The sequence below is a fragment of the Erpetoichthys calabaricus genome, chromosome 2, assembly GCF_900747795.2.
Source record: "Erpetoichthys calabaricus chromosome 2, fErpCal1.3, whole genome shotgun sequence".
NCBI classification, from domain to species: Eukaryota; Metazoa; Chordata; class Cladistia; order Polypteriformes; family Polypteridae; genus Erpetoichthys; species Erpetoichthys calabaricus.
Window position 1 is genome coordinate 63,892,643 of NC_041395.2, and position 23,077 is coordinate 63,915,719.

Below are 23,077 nucleotides of genomic sequence, written 5' to 3' on the forward strand. Positions count from 1 at the left end.
CATTTTCAAAAATCCGTTTTGTCCAGTTAAATGTTGTGGGAGGAGAAGCTGGGAAAGGCAACACTGAATGCAAAGCACAACCACTGACTAATCTAAGATGCACATCTAGGTATACCAGTAATTGCTAGGCACGCTCAAGCACATACTTGTCCATAGTCATCTTAGGCAAGTTTAGAGTTTCCAACCAATTTGACCCACACAGTTACCATGAATGAGAAAACTCTACACAGACACAGATGGAAACAGGACCCAAGTCCCTGGAGTAGTAGCAGGCATTCACACAAATCTACACCAGGTCAAGTTATAGTTAACTCACATACCCTAAATATCTTGGGATACTGGAAGAAGCTAAGTGTACCAAGGAAATAAAAAAAAACACAGGACAGCAAGGATATACGAACTTCCATAAAGCAATGCCCAAGCCAGGCATATAATTTAGGTCCCTGAAACTGTGTGTCAGTGCTGACAACCATCCATCCATCCATTGTCTAACCCGCTGAATCCGAACACAGGGTCACGGGGGTCTGCTGGAGCCAATCCCAGCCAACACAGGGCACAAGGCAGGAAACAATCCTGGGCAGGGTGCCAACCCACCGCAGGACACACACAAACACACCCACGCACCAAGCACACACTAGGGCCAATTTAGAATCGCCAATCCACCTAACCTGCATGTCTTTGGACTGTGGGAGGAAACCGGAGCGCCCAGAGGAAACCCACGCAGACACGGGGAGAGTGCTGACAACCATTACGTTAAATTTATTTAGTCACAAATACATCTCTGACTAGCACCAGTCAAAATGTTCATTCAGTATGAGTGAAGTTTTTAGATTAAAAACAGTTAAAAAGGGCATCCAAACAGGCTGCAGTCCTCTCATGGCTCAGATTAAACCAGATACCAATAAAATAATAATATGAATAATCACGTTCAATTCCTATGTGAACCCAGGGTAAGGAAGTAGGCTCACCCAGGGCTTGACCTTTTCCAAAGATTTCCCTCCAGCAAACTCCTTTTTTTGTGGTGAAAGCTAAAACAATATGTCACCTAATCAGTTTTTTTCCTCATGCAGTTGTTCTGACTACAGTAATCAGGTCAGTGTTTCTACTCCACATCACTCCACAATCATTAGATTACCTGGACATTTTAATCCTACTATCTACTATCCAGCAGCCATGGCACATGCACTTCAGGACAGGTCATCCACCTGAAGTAAATCATGCGCAGGCCCAGCCAGTACTTGGATGGGAGACCATCTAAGAAAAAGCTTGGGTTGCTACTGGAAGAAGAGTTGGTGAGGCCAGCAGGGGGTGCTTACCCTGTGGTCTGTGTGTGGATCCCAATGTGACAGTGCTGTGATGTGGACACTATAAACCTGCCGCTGTCCTTTGGATGACATATAAAGCCAAGGTTCTTACTCTCTGTGGTCAAAAAACATCCTTGGGCATCCTTCATAAAGAGTAAGGTGTATCCTGATATTCTGGGTAAACTGCCCACCGAGGCCTAGTCATTCTGGCCCCCTAATCATCCCCTGTCTCTAATTGACACTCTCTCTCACCACTTCACCACCTAATAGCTCATGTGTGGTAAGCATACTGGTGCAAAATAGATGCCATGGTATCAACAAAGTGGATGCTGCACATTAGTGGTGGATGAAGTGATTCCAAACTTACAATGTAAAATGCTTTGAGTAGTGAGAAAAGAGCTATATTAACATAAAGAATTATTATTATCTTTTTATTTTCGTATTGGCTTGTATGCTGCATCATACTTTATCATTTTATATTTTATCTTCTTATATTTATCTTTTATATTCTGCTTTGTCCATGTATGTTGCACCAATACCTTCAAGGCAAATCCCTAGTACACATTACTGTACCTGGCCAATAAAGTGAATCTGAGAATCAATAAAGGCTATTACCTTTCTAGCTACTTCAAAAAAAATCTGCAGTTGTTGACAAAAGTGCCATTCAATGGCCTTATATACTTCTACATGCTCAAATAAATCACCATATATGTTGTCACACACATGCGAATGGGAGACAGTTTACGGGCTCAAATAATTGTAAGTGCTTGCCAGACTGTGGGTTGGCTCTGTACTTTAACACTCTCTCCTCTTTCCCCTGCAGAAGAACTGAAGAATCACCGCAACAACGATCACTTCTGGCTTATGATGTCACTTCCGGCCCCAACCACCAAAGTCCCACCTCCAGATGATGTCACTTCCAGTTCCCGGAATGCAACCTGCTTAATACATCCCTTCCTGCTGTTTCATTATATATTCCTGCTGTTTCATTATATAAATGTTCTCCATTCTTGTTTTGATCAGTTCTGTTTTGGACTCAAGTCTGTAAAGACCAAACTATATTTTCAATAAAACTTCGCTAAACGGGAACAGTCCCCAACACTTTGACTTTGTTTTGTGTATTTTGTTACAATGTTAAAATATATATTTAATTCTTAGCCATAATATACAGGCTTACAGAATAGAACAGCTGCATAATAAATGCTGTCACCAAATAAATGTACAACAGAAAGAGAATGTGACTTTTGAAATTCTGCTTATGTGAGTCTTTGGTTATGGCACATTCTCTGAAAATATGCGGCCACTTTGAGTAGCATTCCCACTGGAAGTATGAGGTGTGTGGAGGATAGATAGATAGATAGATAGATAGATAGATAGATAGATAGATAGATAGATAGATAGATAGATAGATAGATAGATAGATAGATAGATAGATAGATAGATAGATAGATTAATTATAATATGACATAACATAATTTATGAGTCTGTTTGATTTTGAACCCACCTTTCACAGGTTTATATCCCAGTAGCTCTGAGCGCAGAGTAGGAGCCATTTTGGAATGTGACATCTACCCCTCCCAGAGAGTGTTTTGCACACAACCAAACTTACTCACAACCAGCTAATTAAAATTTTGCCTGTGAAAATAATATACAGGTGTTTCAAATGTAGAAATGAAACTGGGGTACTTGGGAGAAAAATCCACACAGGAACAAAAAGAGTATGTACATATGTTGATGTGTACCGTGAGTAACACTTAGGAAACCATCCAAAGAGTTATTACCCATTAGAGAACTATGTATTACATCATTTGGAACAGTTTTACATCAGTATTTTCAGGGGGCACTGAGTTATAGTTGAATGTAACTTGAATTCACAATGGTGCGTTTCAAGAGCTGAAAAACACTCCAAGTGATAACAAGTGTTACGGATGGTTAATCTAGTAGAATCTGATCTACACAGTTAAATTCTGTTAGAATCCATCATTTCACATGTGATACAAGTGGTTTCCACACATAGAAGTTAAGGAACATTGAGTAACATTCAACATCAGTTTTGCCCAATGCGTTTCAATGGGGGAAACAAGTGAATTTGAGATGTTGATGTGTACCTTGAGTAACACTTAGGAAACCATCCAAACAGTTATTACCCATTAGAGAACTATGTATTACATCATTTGGAACAGTTTTACATCAGTATTTTCAGGGGGCACTGAGTTATAGTTGAATGTAACTTGAATTCACAATGGTGCGTTTCAAGAGCTGAAAAACACTCCAAGTGATAACAAGTGTTACGGATGGTTAATCTAGTAGAATCTGATCTACACAGTTAAATTCTGTTAGAATCCATCATTTCACATGTGATACAAGTGGTTTCCACACATAGAAGTTAAGGAACATTGAGTAACATTCAACATCAGTTTTGCCCAATGCGTTTCAATGGGGGAAACAAGTGAATTTGAGATGTTGATGTTTACCTTGAGTAACACTTAGGAAACCATCCAAACAGTTATTACCCATTAGAGAACTATGTATTACATCATTTGGAACAGTTTTACATCAGTATTTTCACGTGGGACTGAGATATAGTTGAATGTAACTTGAATTCACAATGGTGCGTTTCAAGAGCTGAAAAAACACTCCAAGTGATAACAAGTGTTACGGATGGTTAATCTAGTAGAATCTGATCTACACAGTTAAATTCTGTTAGAATCCATCATTTCACATGTGATACAAGTGGTTTCCACACATAGTAAGACCAGTGAAATGCATTTCTTTGGGGGAAAAACTCGACACATGTCCACAGACCTTAAACATTCATTGACTTTAAGGAAGCTTTCAGTTTCATCAGTGTGCATATGGAAAATGTGGCAGGACTGGGAATATGACAAACTGTGCATCACCCTAAAATTGGGTTATGCAGGATCAGTACAAGGATGAACAGAAGAATATTTCAAAAGCAGTTATACATCTTAGGTCCAGCTGATGATGCTTAAAGCCTGCTTCTTTGTAAACTAGTGTAACACGGGTTATTCGACCATCATGCCAATCAGCATCTATAACCTAGAAGTTTCAGAGCTGAATTCATGTCTTATGTATGCCATCTGTGACTAGGTTTCGTGCTCCAATGCTATATGAATAGTTTTTTTCATTCCATATTAAAACAATTGTAATCAGCTTTTTTTCTGAGGTGATAAATTTATTACAGGATTTGGTGACACTGTTTTTCCAATGAAAAGTGTGACAGGCAACAGCAAAAAAAAAATCATTTTTATTTTTGACCCAATGCCATGCTTTTGCATAAAGTGAACAATTTCAATGACGTGAAAGTCCGAACCAGACAAAAATCTTTTCTTTCACCATTCACATAAAAAAGTGTACCATTATATTTTAACCTTTATAATGAATTGTTCTAAGGTTAAAAGCTGTGCCTATTTACCTCAGGTAATAATATCCAGAGTATGTTCAGGGTGCTGGCTGATTACACATGCAACTACAGTAGATGTCTAGGTTTCAACATAGGAATATACCAGTAGAACAAAAAAATAAAGCAGCATAACTAGTGACAAAAATCATTTTAAATTATAATGTAGGAATCTCATTTCCAAATTTGCAGATATAATATCCTTGTTAAGAGTCCCACACAAAAAGATCTGCATGCAACATGACTTGAAATCTACTGAAAGGAAGACAAGTCTCTCTGTTTTAATGTACATCTCTAGCAACAAATCTGGCTACTAGCAATGGTATTAAACACCCACCTTTTTCTTGGTTGATCGTGGGTGGAGGTGCTGGTTTGGATTTGTCAAAGTTGTTAAAGCTCTGGCTGCGACGATTGTTGGCACTAACAGATGCCCGTGTCTTCGCCTCGCTACCTGCTGCTGTAATCCGGGCAGTGGGACCAGGTAGCCTGTAAATCAGTGAGATATGAAAAATTAAAAATAATGTAAATGTAACTTAAATTAAAAATAACAAAGAAGCTGGAAACTGCATACATTAGATCAGATTTCTTTCTCATTGGGTGGTAAATAGCAGCAATTCTGGGCCAGTCTACATTCAGGGTCTTGACAATTACACAGCCAGGCAAAGGATCGTCACTACTAAAAACGCAGCAGGACAACCCTCATTAATGACAGAGTTAAATGATGAAAAGTCCCTTCTCAAACCATTTTGATCATACAAATGCCGGCAGAAGAAATCAAACTGAAGCAGTAGTGTCTGATTAAATCAGTATGTAAACCTGACATTTCTACCACAGCTCAATGATCTTAGCCTTCCAAAGCTGTTTCATCTAAGCCCTCACTAGAAGAGAATGTCAATACTAATTTTTTTCCAAAGCTTCAACACAAGCTCTTCAAATTGCAAATTCCAGCTCAGGAACATCAACAGGGCCCCTCCAGTCACGTAAGCCGATTAAACTTTCTCTCTTTCTTTTCTTTAAGATTACTATTGTCTAACATCAAAGTTATCACTTCCTATTTGCTTCCATTCCTAGGAATGATTATTTTTCTAGTCTTTTCATCACCAGCAGCAACGCCTAGCATTTTTTTATTTTGAACTGCAGGTTGCATTTAAACATGCCAGAACTTCAGGAAGGAAAAAAAAGCCTTTTGTTGTTTTTGAGCATTTTGTTTTATAAGCAAAACAATGAAGGTAAAGCATATATCGGAGCTTCATTTCGACATAAAAGTACTTACAGTAAAATAATGAAGTGAAGCTCAATAGAGAGTCATACAGTATTGGCCACAAAGACAACTTCGAATGTAAATGTCTCTTATTTGATCCTGGTTAGAAATGTTTGGGATTGACTCACAAACTGCCTGAACCACATGTATTCAGGAACACCCTCTCTTTTGATAAAGTCTGAATGAACAGTGGAATAACACAGAATCAAATTACAATCTCAATGAAAACCTAACAGGATGTTTATTTTATTAAAATTACTTTCTTTTTGTGTGTGGGTGTGTGTGTATGTTTAGAAAGCAAAGGAAACCACATAAATACCTCAGCCTAACTTCCACACCATTGTATCAAGTTGGACACTGCAAGAATATTCTTTATAAAGCTACTGTAGTTAAAACAGAACTTGCTTGACTGTCGTTAATGATGCATTTAAACAGTAGAGGGAGCTATTTCATTATGTTACAGCATGGCTTTATTTAAAGACCTAAGCGATAACAATGGGAAAAAAAAACTTTCAATATCATTTAATAACTCAGAATACAGGCATTCTTTGGGTTTTTGCAGATGCAGCAGGGTAACATTTTCACCCATCAAATTAAAGTCTGGTAATTAAAGTGTAATTATACTTTTTTGTATTTACTATTTGGAGAAAAAAATTGAACTATGGTGTTGTGAGGCTGGCATACTAAGCAGTGCATCACAATATTTGTTCCGTCTGAATTATTTGATATTAATTACTTTTTGAGTTCTCGAGCACGAACCACACAATGACACTGTACCAATGTTCAAGCAGTGTAGTATGCAGAATTACTCTATGGGATCTTCAAAAATCAACCTGATGTTATTTTGGAGAAATTATGTAAATAGTATTACTGATGAGCTTTGCTGGGCTAAATAACTTGATCTCATTCAAATTATACTAAGGTTTTAAAGAAAGATTACTCTGCAATACACCAAGGTCACTATTCATAAAGCCTTTTCAAACAGTAAAATCGGTATTTGTTTTCTCGCTGGCAACTACAGTACCTTACCTACAGTATTATTGCATGCTGGGGAGATGTTTCTGTAAACTGCAGAAGTGACTTGCTAATAAAGAAGGTGAACAGTTTAGTATCAACACACACCAATTTACATTTTTATTTGTTTATTTAGCTGACACCCTTATCCAAGGCACCTTGCAACATCTGAGAAGTACAACTGGTTCCATTTCTTTTGGTTTCCCAGTTGGAGCACAGGCAGGTGAATTGACTTGCTCATGCTCACGGAGTGTCAGGAAGAAGGATCTGTTTCGATAGCTTTAGGGTTTGATGTCCAAAGCCTTAACCACAATACCAAACTGCCTCCAACTGCTGTGTGTATCTTGAATATCCTTGTAAACCCTATTATTATTCAACTATATGTGCTCCATTTGCATTCTTTAATTTACATTTCCTTCAAGTACAGCACCTGCGAATATATCAACCACCCTTGCTTGTGTACCTTGAAATGACTAAAATATTTGAGTTTGACTTGAGTTTACATCTGAGCCCAAACTTTAGGTCCATTGGTAGAGGCCACTCACTGATTGTCAGGCTGGGTTACTTCTTGTTCGACCCTTACTGCCAAGGAGACTAATAGTGCAATAACCATCCCAGTGAAGAAGAAACATATTTTTGGGAATACTGTCTGCACCCTGGATTATCATTTATTTCACTATGAAAGGCTGGAAAAGTAAGGCGCGTGCAAATGCATTTAGAAGTGCCATCTTTATTTCAATAACAGCAGCAGGAAATAGATAGATAGATAGATAGATAGATAGATAGATAGATAGATAGATAGATAGATAGATAGATAGATAGATAGATAGATAGATAGATAGATAGATAGATAGATAGATAGATTGGTTAATCTAGTGATATTGGGGAGTATCACTGAAGGCATTATAAACGGGGCAAACCAAGTAAGGTAACCTATTAAAAGAAGAAGGGAGACTACCATGCACACAGCACACTTTTGGGGACAAGCACTAGGGGTGAGGCATGTGCTTTGTTTCAGTTAAAAGCAAAAATCAAGGGGCTCACAAATTGGCAGCAGTTCCAGTTCATAAGGAGAAGAAGTGAAAAATGAAAAGGAAGGCATTCATGTGGCTTTGACCATGCAAGTAATACATTTTGCAGTGACACACCAAGAAGAAAGCTAACCTAGAAGATTTTTTCTGACCAAGGGTAAACTTGAGAAGTTTACTTTGAGGTGAATCCTTGGGTGGGATACTGCATATTCAAAAACAAGAGGGATGAAAAGAGAGGAGAAAGAAGAGAAATGCAAATGTTAATAGAAGATGAGTGCCTGGAAAAATGTAAATACTGTAGATAAGTGTCCTCTAATGACAGCAGTGGAAAAATGAATTACATAAATATACAAAAAAACATGACCTGCTGAGAAATGCAATATAATAGTAGATTAAAAATATACAGTATATGAATAGTCATTTGTGCCATGAAATATACTCATCCTTCCATTCTCCCATCTCCTAAACCAGTTTTTTCACCTTTAGGGTTATTAGCAGCCAGAACCTATCCCAGAAGCAGAAAGCTTTAGCGCTTTACAGATAGTTGAAATATATGCACAGAACCTAAATATTATCTCATAATTTCTTGCAGGCATAAATGCACTTCCTTTGCTCCTATTTACAAATACCATGTCTGATTTTAGCATTTTAATTGCACGAAATATTTAATCTAATATGTAATATTTTTAATTTTACACATTATTTTTTATGAACATAGTATGTTTTGCTGTACAAAATGTTTATATATTTCAAGAAGCATTGTTATACAATGTGCTTAACAGAAAGATGATATGTATAGGTAATAAATGTTTACAGCTGTACCCCTGCCTTGGATTAAATGGGTATGTATAATTCTATGTCAGATGTTACTCTTCCTCTTGCCATTTATTCCCTTGAAACAAGTTTAAAAAGGTAACTTTGTTCTTCCGGGGTCACCAGAATTGTGTGAAATGATGTCTCCAAGTTTTCAGGTCATGCTGGCCATGTATCAGTACTTGTTCAAATCTGCTGGGCTTGTCAGATTCATATGATCACATTATAGCATATATGCAGCTTAAATCTGTGTTTTGTCAGTGCTTGAATCTATTTATAAAATGTTGTTTAGCAGTGACAAACAAACTGCATAAGTGGCTTAAGTTTATTAAGACAGGCTGTAAAAACTTTGTTGTCTCATTATAATAATAAATATTTCAGAGTATCAAGTGCTACTGTTTTTTTTTTTTTGGTTTATTGAGAGATCATTTTTAAGGGTGTGACACCTTAATTTTAAGGTCAGAAGGATGACACCAGCATTCTACCTAAAGGGCTAACACTGCTAGATTACCTTGAGTGATGTTAAATGAGCAGCTGTAATTTAAAACTGAGATAACATGTAAGGAGATTTTCCATCCCAGGCCTGATTGGCATTTGTAAGGACTTTGCATGTTCTCCCCAGGTCTGCAGGGGGTATTCCTGTTCTATGTCAAATGTGTGTGCTTCATTGACTTAGTGACACTATTATGGCTCTGTGTGTGTGAGAGCCTCTTAATGGACTGGTGTCCCATTCGGGGTTAGTTCCTGCCTGGTGCCCAATGCTGCTGTGACAGGCTTAGACAACAAACAACCCAGAATTGGATTAAGCGGGTATGAGAATGTTATAGCATTGTAATTAACTAGTGAAAATAGAGAAGAACTTTGGTGAGAAGAAGGTCCAGTACATTCACTGGGTGTTTGAAAGTTGTGTTTAACAAATAGTACTTTTATATTATTATCAGTAATAATAATAATACCATATACATGACTGGTGGCTTATAAAAGGCAATTTATGAAATAGGAATCAATACAGCAATTCACTTTTTTTTTTAATTAGAAGGGCATGAAGGCAACATGGTTTACTTAAGAAACACACAGACAGTTAAGTAGTGGGAAATAAACTGGCAAACGTCTAGCATTGGAACTACGCAATCTCTTTAAGAAACACTCCAGATATTTTAAACAAAAACACGGAATGTTTCCACATTTTCTTCTGATGTACTTACATAGTAAGTGTGCATAGTGCTATATTCTCATAACATAAAATATATTTGGTAAATTGCCTGCAATACTGGATAAAAGATATGGGTATAGGAAACGGACAGATAAAGACCTAAGTTCATTTAATGAAATCAGCTAATAATACTATTATGCATCTTTTAAAAATGCATATTACAATAGTACAATTCCCAAAATTATTACAGGATTGGAAACAAGCTGATATTGACAGCACTGGACAAAAGCCAGAAACTACGCCCTGGAGGGGATGCTGGATGGAAATAATTTCCATGCTATAAAATGTTTATCAAATCATTCACAAAACATGTCAAAACCAATTTTAGGGTGATGGGATGTCAGAGCAGTAGAAGGTGCAAGACAGGAGCTAAATTGTGCAGGGGTGCCACACACTTTAAATACAGCCACTTTGTTCATATATTTTTCAAAAATGTGGAAGTACCCACATTAATCCTAATACATGAATCTTAATATAATGAAATGTATTTCTGCTGCTACCCCCCAGATGCTGAGTACTTGATTCAAATCCCACCCTGGTAACCTATAGAGTTTGCAAATTGAACCTTTACCCAAATTAGTTTTATCCACGTTCTCCAGTGCCAGAATAGGTACTCTTAAATTGGAATAATTGGGTTCAGGAAACAGAAGGGAGGCTGGATAAGTTGACGAATGGGCCTAGAGAATGATTGCTGGTATGTATATTTAATTTTTGTATGGGGAGAACATGTATTTCAAACTATAATGCCTTATTGGCTAAACATTAACACACCTTCTTTGAATATTTCCTGTCTTTCCTGTACCTCTGCTCTGCAAAGTCAGATGTTTATAAATACATTTAACATTTGTTTTTTATTCAGCTAACTAATTCTATAACTTTCAGAACCATGATTTATTTATCTGTGACACACTTAGAGGAGTAGTTTCCATCTCATCTGGCGCTCTAAATAAAATCCCTCTAAATATCATTTAATATACACATCTGAATAATTGACCTCTTCTTGCATACTATGCAAAGCAGTTAGTGGATTCAAACTTGGCTTTTGCTTGCAGGTTCTGTTTTTGTGCGGGGCCCTCCTGCTGTATGGTGCTAGCACTGAGGAGGTCCTGGGCTTACAGCTTACGTCATCTGAGCTTTGCTACAATGCACTGTTTCATATCATTAAGAGCTAACTGATCAATCAGCTTCACCTTGTACAGTAATGTTTTTAATGAAAACCACAGGAGAGTGGTGTAAAAATATACGATATACTGTAAGACTGTACTTCTGGCCACTTTTTTACATGAAAATGGTTGTAGTCTATTTATTTATTTTTTTACAGGGTAAACCTGCAGTTGAAAGCCTTCATTTCTGAACTGGCAGTTGTTGTTTAGATGAATTATGGAATACATGTTAAAAATATCTCTGTTCTTGGGTAGGAGATGAATCTTGTTTTGCACTTTTGTTTTTCCTTTGTATTTTCTATGTTTCTTTTGTTTTCTCTGGATAGAAGCTGAAGTAGATTGTTGTATCTCCTATTTTATTATTATTTATTTGATTGGGTATACCATTATTATGTTCAGGTTTCCAAATATATTAAAAAATCTTTATTTAAATTTTTAAAAAATTACAGCTTACTGGTAATGTCCAACATTTGGCTGAAGTAACCAACTTTAATGCAGCATAGTAACTTTAGAGTAATTCTAAAAAAAACTAAATACTAAAAAAGTGATATTAAAGCATATGACTGAAAATTTTTACATTAAACTAGAAAACAATGTTATATGAATACAGAATCTCTATGAAAGTAATTTAAAAAAGTATAACATAATTTTCATAAATATGTTTTTAAGAATATATGAACATAAGAAATTTCACAAATAAGAGAAGACCTTTCAATCCATCAAACTCATTTATTTAAATAATAGCTAAGCTGTTCCAGTATCTCATCCAGACACTTCTTAAAGGTTTTTCAGATTAATTTTACCTAATACCTATAATAAGCAGAAATAAATGTTAAAAACTGAGATGTGTAACTAAAAAGATTCCAAAATAATCATAATAAAAGCCTTGTGCTTTGTGGCTTTTAGGGCAGGCTTTGCCTCTTCATGATCTTTATTTGGAATAAGTGTGTTCACAAAATGGATAAGTTGGTGGGTAATTAACACACAATAATGACATGTTAGTTTAAAGAAAATAAAAGATTTTATCACAAGACAAAATTAGATGTCTTGCTATATATTGCTAACTAGAATGGTGGCTGAGGGTAATGGTTTAAACATGTTTAAAGAAGCAATACAGTTGATTGTGAAGAGAAGCTTATGTTGAATTTATTTGACAAAGGACTCCAAATATTGTAATTCTGTCTTTAAAGGCATATTATAATGTGATGCAATTGTATAAGAGTGCAAACTATGAAAGGTACAATATAAAATAACATTAATCTTGTCACAATTCATTTGCATAACAAATACAAGTGTAAAAATAAAAATGCAAAAACACTACACTGTCTGTAATTTATCAGCCAATTTCTGGCTAACATTCTAAAACTCATACCTTGACTGCATTTCCGCTTGTGCTTTTTGCTGCTGTTGCAATGCCTGCAGTTGAGGTTGGCACTGAATGGTGGCTGGATGACCAGGCTGGGTGGTGGGGAGGGGGGTAGCTTGCCCGTGCTGCTGAATTCCAGTTTGACTCTGATGATGAGCTGAATGATGATGCTGGGAGACCGTACTGGGCTGGTGGTGGGACTGGGAAGGCTGCTTTTGCACAACCTGGCTTTGCTGTTGTTGTTGCTGCTGCTGTTGTTTGTACCGGGATAGGCTGAAAAAAAGGCCTAAAATTGCCTTTAGGTTTCCATTCCTGATTTCTTTAAATAAAAGAAAAGAAATTACATAGGAGGTATTATTTATTTTAAGTTCTTATGTCCTCATGCATGTTATATTAAAATAGTACTTTTTCATTAAACTTGAAATACCAGAAGACCAGACTGACTACCACCGGCACTTTTGATCAATCAAGTAGGTCATTAACACAAAGGGGGTTGCTACCACATGACAAGCACTGTATATAGTTGTCCATTATTTTCCCTTCACTCCCCAACTTAAAAAAACTTTGGAATTCCTCAGTAAGACCTATCAGTACCCCAAACATGGCTGCATGTCATAGTATATCACTTTTACAGAGTGAGCCATCATGGCACAATCCTGTCCAACAGATTAGGAAAGAACAGCTGAGAATGCAGACTCTCATATCTATAAATCAGCAGCAAACCCGAAATCTGCCAAGTTGAATGCTCAGTAGCTACTGGACTTATTTCTGCACAAGTCCAGTCTCCTGGGATTTGACATAAGTTACACAATATGCAAGCCATTTAGGTTGAGGTAGATACAAATATAATTTATTACAATTGGCAGCAAAAATATCGTAAAAAAAGGTATAAGCTGGAAAGGGTTACAATAGGAGAAGGTTAATATTTGTTACTGATGTCCACTATAACATCAATTGACCATTACATCTTGCCTGAAGAAGGGGCTTCAGTTGCCTCGAAAGCTTGCATATTGTAATATTTTTAGTTAGCCAATAAAAAGTGTCATTTTGCTTGACTTTTCACTAAAAAAATATAAAAAAATTGATCAAAACATATCTAACAAACATACCTTCAGCAGACAGGCCTTGTATGTTAACACCCTTTGCTGCTAAGAAGCTCAGGCAGGCATCAATGTTTTCAATCTGAAAAGGGAAACAAATTGTAGTATTAGATATACCTGTACACCTACTCATTATGTCTTTCAATCCAATTTGTTAGACAGAGTTGTGATGAAGCAGAACCAAACCCAGCAACAACAGGTGAAAGGCTCCAGATGACAGTACATGACAGATTATCATTCTCCCCTCCCTTTTTCTCTTGCCATCAATTAGTTTTCTGAGTTTACTTTTTCCATTTCAAGGTTCAGGGGAATCAAACCCAATAATGGAATCATCAATTATAAGAAAGGAACCAGCTTTGGAACAAGGACTCTCTATATTATAAGGTACACATACATGTCCTGAAGATCACTCAGACCAGATGAGTTGTACATCAATGATTACTATGTATTTCTATGAGTTATGGGAGGAAAATCCATCAGAAAAAAAACTTCCAACTCCATCACAAACTGGAGTTAGATGTAGGAGGAAATAAAAAAAAATCTGCAGTGGCTTAATAAAGAGTTAAAAAGAATCTACAAAGGAAAAAAACAGCTGTATAAGACTAATAACTCCAATGTGAACCTTAGGGTGTATGAAAACATGAGGGTAACCATTAAGGATATTAGGGAGGCTAAAAGACAACTAGAGTGGAATATAGCAGATAAGGAGAAAGATGACCCAAACAGATTCTTTCAGTATTTTAGTAGTAAAAGAACAGTCAAGGAGGATGTGAAGTGCATCAAGAATAGTAAAGGGGAATTAAAAAATACAGACAATGACATAGTGGATGCTCTAAACTTGCATTTTCTGAGCTCTTCACAAACCAGGAAGTGGATAACCTCACAGCGATAAAAGGGACTACTAAGGAGGTACTGAGGGATTTAGAAATTGTAGAAGGAGAAGTACTGCTCAGATTAAATAAGCTGAAATCAAAGAAATCTCCAGAACCAGATAATATTTACCCTCAAGTTCTTAAGGAGGTTAGTGAGTACATACTGTATATAAACCCTTGACACATAATTTAAAGAAGTCACCGTGAAATTCCTAAGGACTGGAAAATGGCAAATAGTAACTAGTAAAAAGTAACTATAGGCCAGTAAGCTTAACGTACATCACAGGAAAATTAATGGAAGGGATTATTAGAGATAAGATTGAGCAACACATGGCAAGAACATGAACAGTCAGCATGAGTTCAGAAGAGGGAGATCATGTTTTACTAACATGCTGGAATTCCATGAGGAAGCAACAAAAGGGTATGATCAAAGTGGAGCATATGATATTATTTATCTTGACTTACAGAAAGCATTTGATAAGGTGCTACATGAAAGGGCTGGGCATCAAACTACAACAAGTGGGAATTCAGGATGTTGTTTGTAGATGGGTGCAAAATTGGCTCAGACAAAGGAAGCAAAGAGTGATGGTGTGTGGATCCTTATCAGAATTGGCTGATGTTAAGAGTAGTGTTCCACAGGGGTCAATGCTAGGGTCTCTGCTATTTTTAATATTTATAAATGAGTTGGATAGGAATATAAATAACAAGCTGGTTAAGTCTGCAGATGATACCAAGATAGGTGGATTGGCAGATAATCTGGAATCTGTTAAATCATTACAGAAGGACTTGGACAGATGAAATTTAATGTCAGTAAATGTAAAATATTACACATAGGGGATGTAAAAATGTTAGGTTCGAATACACAATGGGAGGTCTGAAAATCGAAAGTACACCTTATGAGAAGAATTTAGGAGCTGTAGTGGACTCTATGCTATCAATTACCAGACAGTGGTCAGAAGCCATTAAAGAAGGCTAACAGAATGTTAGGTTATATAGCACAATGTGTAGAGTACAAGTCCAAGAAGGTTATGCACCAGCTTTATAATACACTGGTTAGGCCTCATCTGGAGTACCATGTGCAGATTTGGTCTCCAGGCTACAAAAAGGACACAGCACTAGAAGAAGTTCCAAGAAAAAATTACTATTATTTCCCTAGAAACAATATTCCTTCAGAGATTCCTTTGTGTATAGTCAGCATAATGTATACCAAGATCAGTTCCCCCTTTACTGTTTATGTCATAGTCAAGGGATATCTGTACATGCTGGGTGTCCATAATATTGACTCCTGACTTCTAGAATAAAGCATCACCGTATTCAGTCTTCCAGGGTGAATCATGAGCTTATGAATTTGGAGAGGGAGAAACATAAATGTGCTCTCATAACCTGGATGCATCACAACCCATAATACAAAACAACAATCAAAACAATGCAATGGATCTCTAGCAACAAAGAACATTGAGGTCTAAGACAGTCCCAATGAAATAAAGTTGACAATTTACATTTTTTTTATTGATATCTATTAATTACATACCTCAAAATGTCTACATAACCAGTTAATATTACACTCATTTGCTTTGGAGTTTGTGGCCATCAAGCAAGGAAAATCAGCAATAAGGCCATTGACCATCCCCATCCTGTTTCACATCAAAACCCTCTCAGACACTACACGGATTGCAGAGTCTGCTCTGTGAAATTGTGGATTCAAAGGGAAGTCACATCTGGCCCCACATGACTACCATCTGTTCCACAATGAGGATGGCAAGTCAGCTACACAAGAGAGGACACACAAGCAAGAACAAATGCTCCATTTACTGTAAATGGCATAGAAAAGTTTTCCAAACCGTAAAACAGGTGTATTTGTGTTCACAGATATTATGTTGAAATGTAAAATTTGTTTAGTTTACCGCTTTTCTTGATTGGTCAAGGACAACATTTTTTGGTCACATACAGTACATACTCTCACAACAGGTCACACTAGAGTTAACAACCTAGTCGTGATAGCAAGAAACTATTAAAAACTTTATTGTTAAGACAATATGCTATTAATGGATGTGTTATCATGTTTATAGAGTTGCAAGTGAAATTTAAATAAGAGGAAGATTTCATTGGGAAAAAACCAAGAGGGCAAAATAGTGTCATTAGCTGATGATTAAAGTGTTCTAGTTACTGGGTCAGCCTTATTTGCATAAATGCCAGTTGATACATGGCGCTGTACGATGAGACTCCACATGAGAGTGCTGATGTGATGGTCACTATTCCATCAACAGGTAAACAAGCAGGCTGAAAAGACAACATGGGCATTTAATCAGAAGGGACATTGACAACTTGAAAACATAAATGCAAAGTTTTGTCTAAGCTGATTTCAGTCTTAGTGAGAAAGAAACAAACCCTTGTTGGCACAAGAATAAGAAGAAGCACAGATAAGCAGAATGGTGTTACTGTCAACAAGGATTTTCAGTATTAATATTTCAGTATTAACCAATCATTTGAAATTGAAGATGCCAGTGCTAAACACTATGACAACTTTTGTTTAAGAGAGAATCTGAGCAAAAAAAAAAAAATTATTTAGAATTTCATGAGTACCACAGCTGTTGAAGACACATTTAAGGGAAAGTAATGTGAGACTCTGTCTGGAATGTCCAACATGCTTTGCTTGAATTTTCCAGATGTCAGGAATAGTGCAAGAACCAGTCACTTTAGTAATATACTGTACATCCAACAAATAAAATATAAAAAAGCATATTTAATGATATATCTATAATAACATACATCTTAAAAATGATTTATATGAAAAAAAATAACTGTCAATGGTCAAAGTTCACATATTTAAAACATAAGAAAGCAAATAAATGGGGAACAGGTGGAAAGTTTATATATTTAATACACAAGAAAACAAAGAAATAGAAACAGATGAAAGAGATATAATGATAGAAAGAAAGAAAGAAAGAAAGAAAGAAAGAAAGAAAGAAAGAAAGAAACAAACAAACAAACAAACAAACAAACAAACAAACAAACAAACAAACAAACAAACAAACAAAGATGGAGTAAGGATAAGAAAATCCCTAAGTGCTAGTGCCATCAAGTGTTTAAGGCATTTTTATATAGACATTTGGCCAGGTATGTTATTTACCTGCTATAATAAGTAGTACCATTTGCTTTTCATTTATTGTGTCCACACAAAAGAATTTGAGCATTTATGATTTTTGAAATTCAAGCTCCATCTAGGCTTGGCTACTCTTTTGCACCTGATGGTGCTGAAGATGGCTGCAGTCCCACCCCAGTGATACATGTATTAGGTTAAGGCAGCTAAATTGACTGATACTTAATGTGGACATGAGTGTATTTAACAGTGACTTAATATCTTATCCAGGACTGGCTCTAGCATTGTTCTCAGTTCTTCTGGGATAGGCTGTAGTCCCCTTGATTTTGAATGGGATTAGGCAGATTTAATAACAAATGAATGAATGGATGGATGTCTTTTATAAGTAAAAGTGTTACTAAAAAAATTACCAGAATACAAATTTAGCATTTTCTACTTAAAAGTAGTTAATCATTTTCAAATTCAGCAACTATCACACACAATGCTGATATAGTAGACAAATGAACATTATACTCTATATACAGCAAACAAAACTGATATATGCTCAAAATTATCATTATGATAGAATTATATATACTGTGGCTCAAGTAAGAATTCTATACAAAAACATGCAATGTGTAGACAAAATACCTTTTGTCAGTGATTGCTACTGATTATGGATAAACCACATGATTACGTTCTCAGGTAATGTTTCGAGTTTATGAGCCATGCCTTGTTTCTGTTACAAATGCTACCGGGAGAGACAGTGGTCTACACAACTTGGTGAATAGCTGCTTTCTTTAATGCAGGCCGGATTCTTAAGACTGTATCATTTTCATTTGTAATTCTGACTTTGGCTCAGAAGTCTCTTTTACAAAAAACACGTGTTCTGTCTTTCACATGACACCAGTAGTACAACAAAGTAGTCCAATGAAGACTTCCTACTAGATTCAGTCAAGTCTACACTTTACCTTTATTTTCTGGACCATGTTTCTATGACAAAGAAGCTTGGATAGTGCATGGATAATTATCAACAGACTTAAAGATACCTGTCTTTCGTATCTCTCTATATATAAAAGAAAATCCTGGAATGGAAAGCAAATGCAAGGCTATGATATGTGATCCTCTCGGAAGACAGTGTAAAGACTCACGAGACCAAAGACACTTGCCACGATGCAAGACATGCCCTACTTACAAGATAAGATCACGGGCAGAAAAAAAATCAGTAGTGTAAAGGCAGTCACGCAGCACACACAGCTCCATGGCTCTCAGTGCATATAAAGTGTATAAGGTCAATACGGTAGAATTGAAATGAATAGGGTAGAAATGAAACGTCGATGACTAAATGAAGACGAAAGAAAAGCGCGGAGAAAAGAGACCCAAATGCGGTGGAGAGAAAAAAATACTAAAAAGAAAAACAATAATCTAGGTGCAAATTTAGAAAATAAGGAAAGTGATAATCAGCCCAGAACAAGTGGAATTGAAAACAAAGCACGTCCAATAGGGCTCAGAATTAAAAGATTAGAACTTCATAAACAGGAGCAGCATTATACGTCCTGCAAGAAAGAGATTTAACCACGCCCGGGCCGGAAATAAAGGACAATTATTGTTTTTACAACCTCACGCAAGATAAGTCAGTGAGCCATCATTTAAAACAAGTCCACAGACCTCTAACTAAGCAGTTGTTGGATTGCTTTTGGCAGACACGCATAATGTGCTCCCGCCTCTTAAAACAACGACATGCGGCAAGCAGAACAGGCAGCTCGCCAGCAGGTTGAAACCTTTTTTGTTTTAAGTGACTGATAGGTCCGATTGAAGGGGCGGAGTACAGCACGGAAGACTGATAGCGGGGTACTGATTGATGTGGTAAGGGGGAGGCGAGACCCGGGGGAGGAGGGGTCGGAGAGGGTGCTAGGCAGTTTTGTTTGGGGTTATGAAATCGGCGATTGTTCACGTAAAACTTTTGTGACACTTTATTACATCAGTCGCTACAGTATCAAAAAAAAAAAGATAGTAAAGATCTCATTAGCGCAAACAAAAGGTGATTAATCATCAGAGCCAGGTGTAATTGAAAAAATAGCAGGACAAAGCAAGTTTGTCCCACAACAGTTAAAGCAACGACAAGTTTAATTTCAAAGAATACACAATTCGGTCAGGTGTATATTTATGATGATGAAGAAGCGATGCAAATTTTAACAGGCGACAAGTAAGGTGATGTATATATGCCGCGAATAACATTAGACACCAAAGGAGATCGTGATATGCCATTCGTATTAAAATGTTTACAGTTTAGCATGAGAATAGCTTTTGCTACGACAATTAACAAATCAAAGGGACAACCATTAGAAAACATCGGATTATTTATTAGAGAAACAGAAACAATATTCACTCAAGGGCGATGATACATTGCGTTGTCACAGTGTATTTCCAAAAACGGATTCAAAATTCAATGCGATCTTGAAGAAAAGGTAATTCCATATATTGTTTTTAATAAACCTTTAAAGTAAAAAGTGCAACTAATGAAACTGAAACAATTCCAAAAAAAAAAAGGCTTTTAAAATTGTATATCTGATTAACCAAACAGCAGCACGGTGGTGCAGTGGGTAGCGCTGCTGCCTCGCAGTTAGGAGACCTGGGTTCGCTTCCCTGGTCCTCCCTGCGTGGAGTGTGCATGTTCTCCCCGTGTCTGCGTGGTTTTCCTCCGGGTGCTTCTTCCCACAGTCCAAAAACATGCAGGTTGGGTGACTGACGATTCTAAATTGTCCCTTGTGTGTGCTTGGTGTGTGTGCGAGCCCTGCGATTGGCTAGCGCCCTGCCCGGGGTTTGTTTCCTTCCTTGTGCCCTGTGTTGGCTGGGATTGGCTCCAGTAGACCCCAGTGACCCTGTAGTTAGGATATAGCAGGTTGGATGATGGATGGATTAACCAAACACAGGGGTTGGCGAGCGAAGCAAACGGGGGCGGAGCCCCCTGGTATTGTAATAAAAATATGACACTTTAGGATCTGACTTTTCTCAGATACTAAAGGAAAAAAGAAAAGAAAATGTATACTCAAAAGCACACTCTTGGGCCAATTTTCAAATGACGGCAGTGGCCCGAATGCTAGATACAGGAACAACTTGAACACTTGGGCTGGCATATGTATGTTGTGCATACCTTTCTAAACAATGGATCTGACTGAATGGCAAGTCGCCTGTTGGCAAAACAACAGATTTTTATAACATCTTTGAGGGCTTCACAAAAATGCGGGAAGGGCATATGTTACAAAATGATGCAGTTTTTAGTTATGTAGTACTGTGTTTTTTTTTTTAATTAATATACATTGGAAATATAGTAGATAGTCAGTTCAATTCCTGCCTTTGACTCTCTCTGTGATCCTGAGCAGGTCACTTTACCTACCTGCGGTTCAGCTGTAACAAATCTTTGTAATCAGTAAGAAACTATTCTTATCTTGGATAAAGACTTTAATAAAATAAAAAATAATGTTTTGTATATCCCCAAATTGTCTTTTTTAAGCATTTTAACTCTTTCTTTCTCTAGTTTTTCTAGCTCAGCTAATCGGTATTAACTGCTGTAGAACCTTGCAGCCTGACTCACCAGCTGAGCAGGACTGGTTCTGATAGGTGCCAACTCAATGCCAGTATATTTCAAAGGAGGAAATAACATTTCATTTGCCACAGCCCTTTAGAAAATCTATGAAATGAATATTGTAACTCTGCATTCAGTAACATCTTAAACTGGGCACTCAGAAATGTTTTACAAAGAGCCACCCCTCACTGGTCCACATTTACGGACGACGGTATAAGCACGCTTTGTTCACCCAAGTGAAGGCAGTGGTGTAGTAGGAAGGGGATGAGGCCCAGACTATGGTCTCCCTGTAAATTGTTCTAAATGTGTGGTGCTATAAATACAAACTGAACAACTGACTGAATGATCAAGTTACACATATCTCTCTAATTCAGCGTTTGGTATTTGAGGGTTAAATAATGAGCAAAATCAGTAACTCAACTTTGATTCATTTGGCACAATTACAAAAAAAAAAATAATTTCACTAAAACCTTTGAGGTTTGATTGTTGAGGGAAGAAAGGCAAACAGATAATAGAAGAAAACCGACATACAAAAAATCTGAACAGCGCCAGGATAAATGACTGACTGGACAAGAACTTATAGGTGACTACAAGGGAGAGATGTGAATCAGAAACAATTTATAAATTTAAACCTTGCATTTTCAGAACTGGTGGCAGGTCACTTTAAGACATTGAGGACTACTTGCTGAATCTAAATGCACTGCTTTCACTTTAAGAACACACAATATGCCCTTTACAAAAATATTATCCAAACTCAAATACAAAAAGACATTCTGAAATTTCAATTTAGCAGCTGAATATCGATACACAAAGTGGCGTATTGCCCCCCTTTTAACTCCAGGAGACTGGGTTCAAATTCCAGTCTACTCACTGTCTGTATGGAGTGTGCACAGTTTTTTCAGATATTCTTTCTTTGTTCTACATGCCAAACATGAACAAATTACAGGTTATCTGCCTAGAGTGAGTGTGAATGAACATATTTGCTACTAAACCTTCACACAAGGCTTACTCCAGAGCTTTGTGTTCAGTATCCTTACAAATGTATTTTAGACTTAGAACAGGATTGATAGGTATAATTGGGGACACATTAGTATAGCACTACTTATTTAATTCCCAGCCTAATCTAGAAACTTCATTAGTGAAGTAATTCAAATCTTGTTTAAATACGCACAACTTCTATTGTGCATTTAACCATGATAATAACATCTGCACGGATCCTAATAAGAACCTAGTGTGGCCTAGACTGTTCACTGAATCCACTGTGCTATCCTTTTTTAACTTGGGTATTATTTATTTTAATTGTAGCATGCATTTGAAGAAGCTATTGTAATGAATGTTTCTTTTAAATCGTATCCTTGTTTGCAATATAGAACAACTGTAAATGGTGTTATATAAAAGAAAACTTGATTGAATATTTTAAACATTGCAAAAACTGACTAGTACATGCCATTCAACCCAACAAAGTTTGCCAATCCTGTCCACCTAATTTCTCCAAAATAACAACAAATTGAGATTTCCCTAAAGTGCATGGCAATTCATTACATGTGTCTATAGTGTACTAATTCCCTTCATAATTTTAAACACTTCAATCACATCACCTCTTAATCTCAGATGACATAAACTGAGAAGGTTCAGTTTGACCATGCAATATGTTAAGACTACATGCTGACTCTTTAACAGCTTATTATTACTGATAGAATCAACCGTTCAGTTCTGTCCAGGATTTGGTTCCTGCCTTGTACCCAAAGATGGACTCTTTCAAGGTTTTGAAAAGGGATGGATAAATATAAACACACACTCTGCTTATGCTATGCCTTTTGCATTTATACAGATTGTATATACAAATTTAAACTA

General features: G+C 36.7%; 1 protein-coding gene across 6 annotated transcripts in view; it reads right to left on the reverse strand.

Moving 5' to 3' along the window:
- nav2a (neuron navigator 2a) overlaps positions 1–23,077 on the reverse strand; it is a 327,423-nt gene that overhangs the window by 209,235 nt on the left and 95,111 nt on the right. For 5 of the 6 annotated variants that reach the window (XM_051923294.1, XM_051923292.1, XM_051923291.1 and 2 more), the window contains 4 exons: positions 13,696–13,768; positions 12,593–12,905; positions 8,165–8,233; positions 5,063–5,211 (listed from right to left, as the gene is read on the reverse strand). In XM_051923294.1, the coding sequence (XP_051779254.1) occupies positions 5,063–5,211; positions 8,165–8,233; positions 12,593–12,905; positions 13,696–13,768 (604 nt within the window). The remainder of the gene's footprint in view (positions 1–5,062; positions 5,212–8,164; positions 8,234–12,592; positions 12,906–13,695; positions 13,769–23,077) is intronic. The other variant, XM_051923293.1, reaches the window with a different exon arrangement.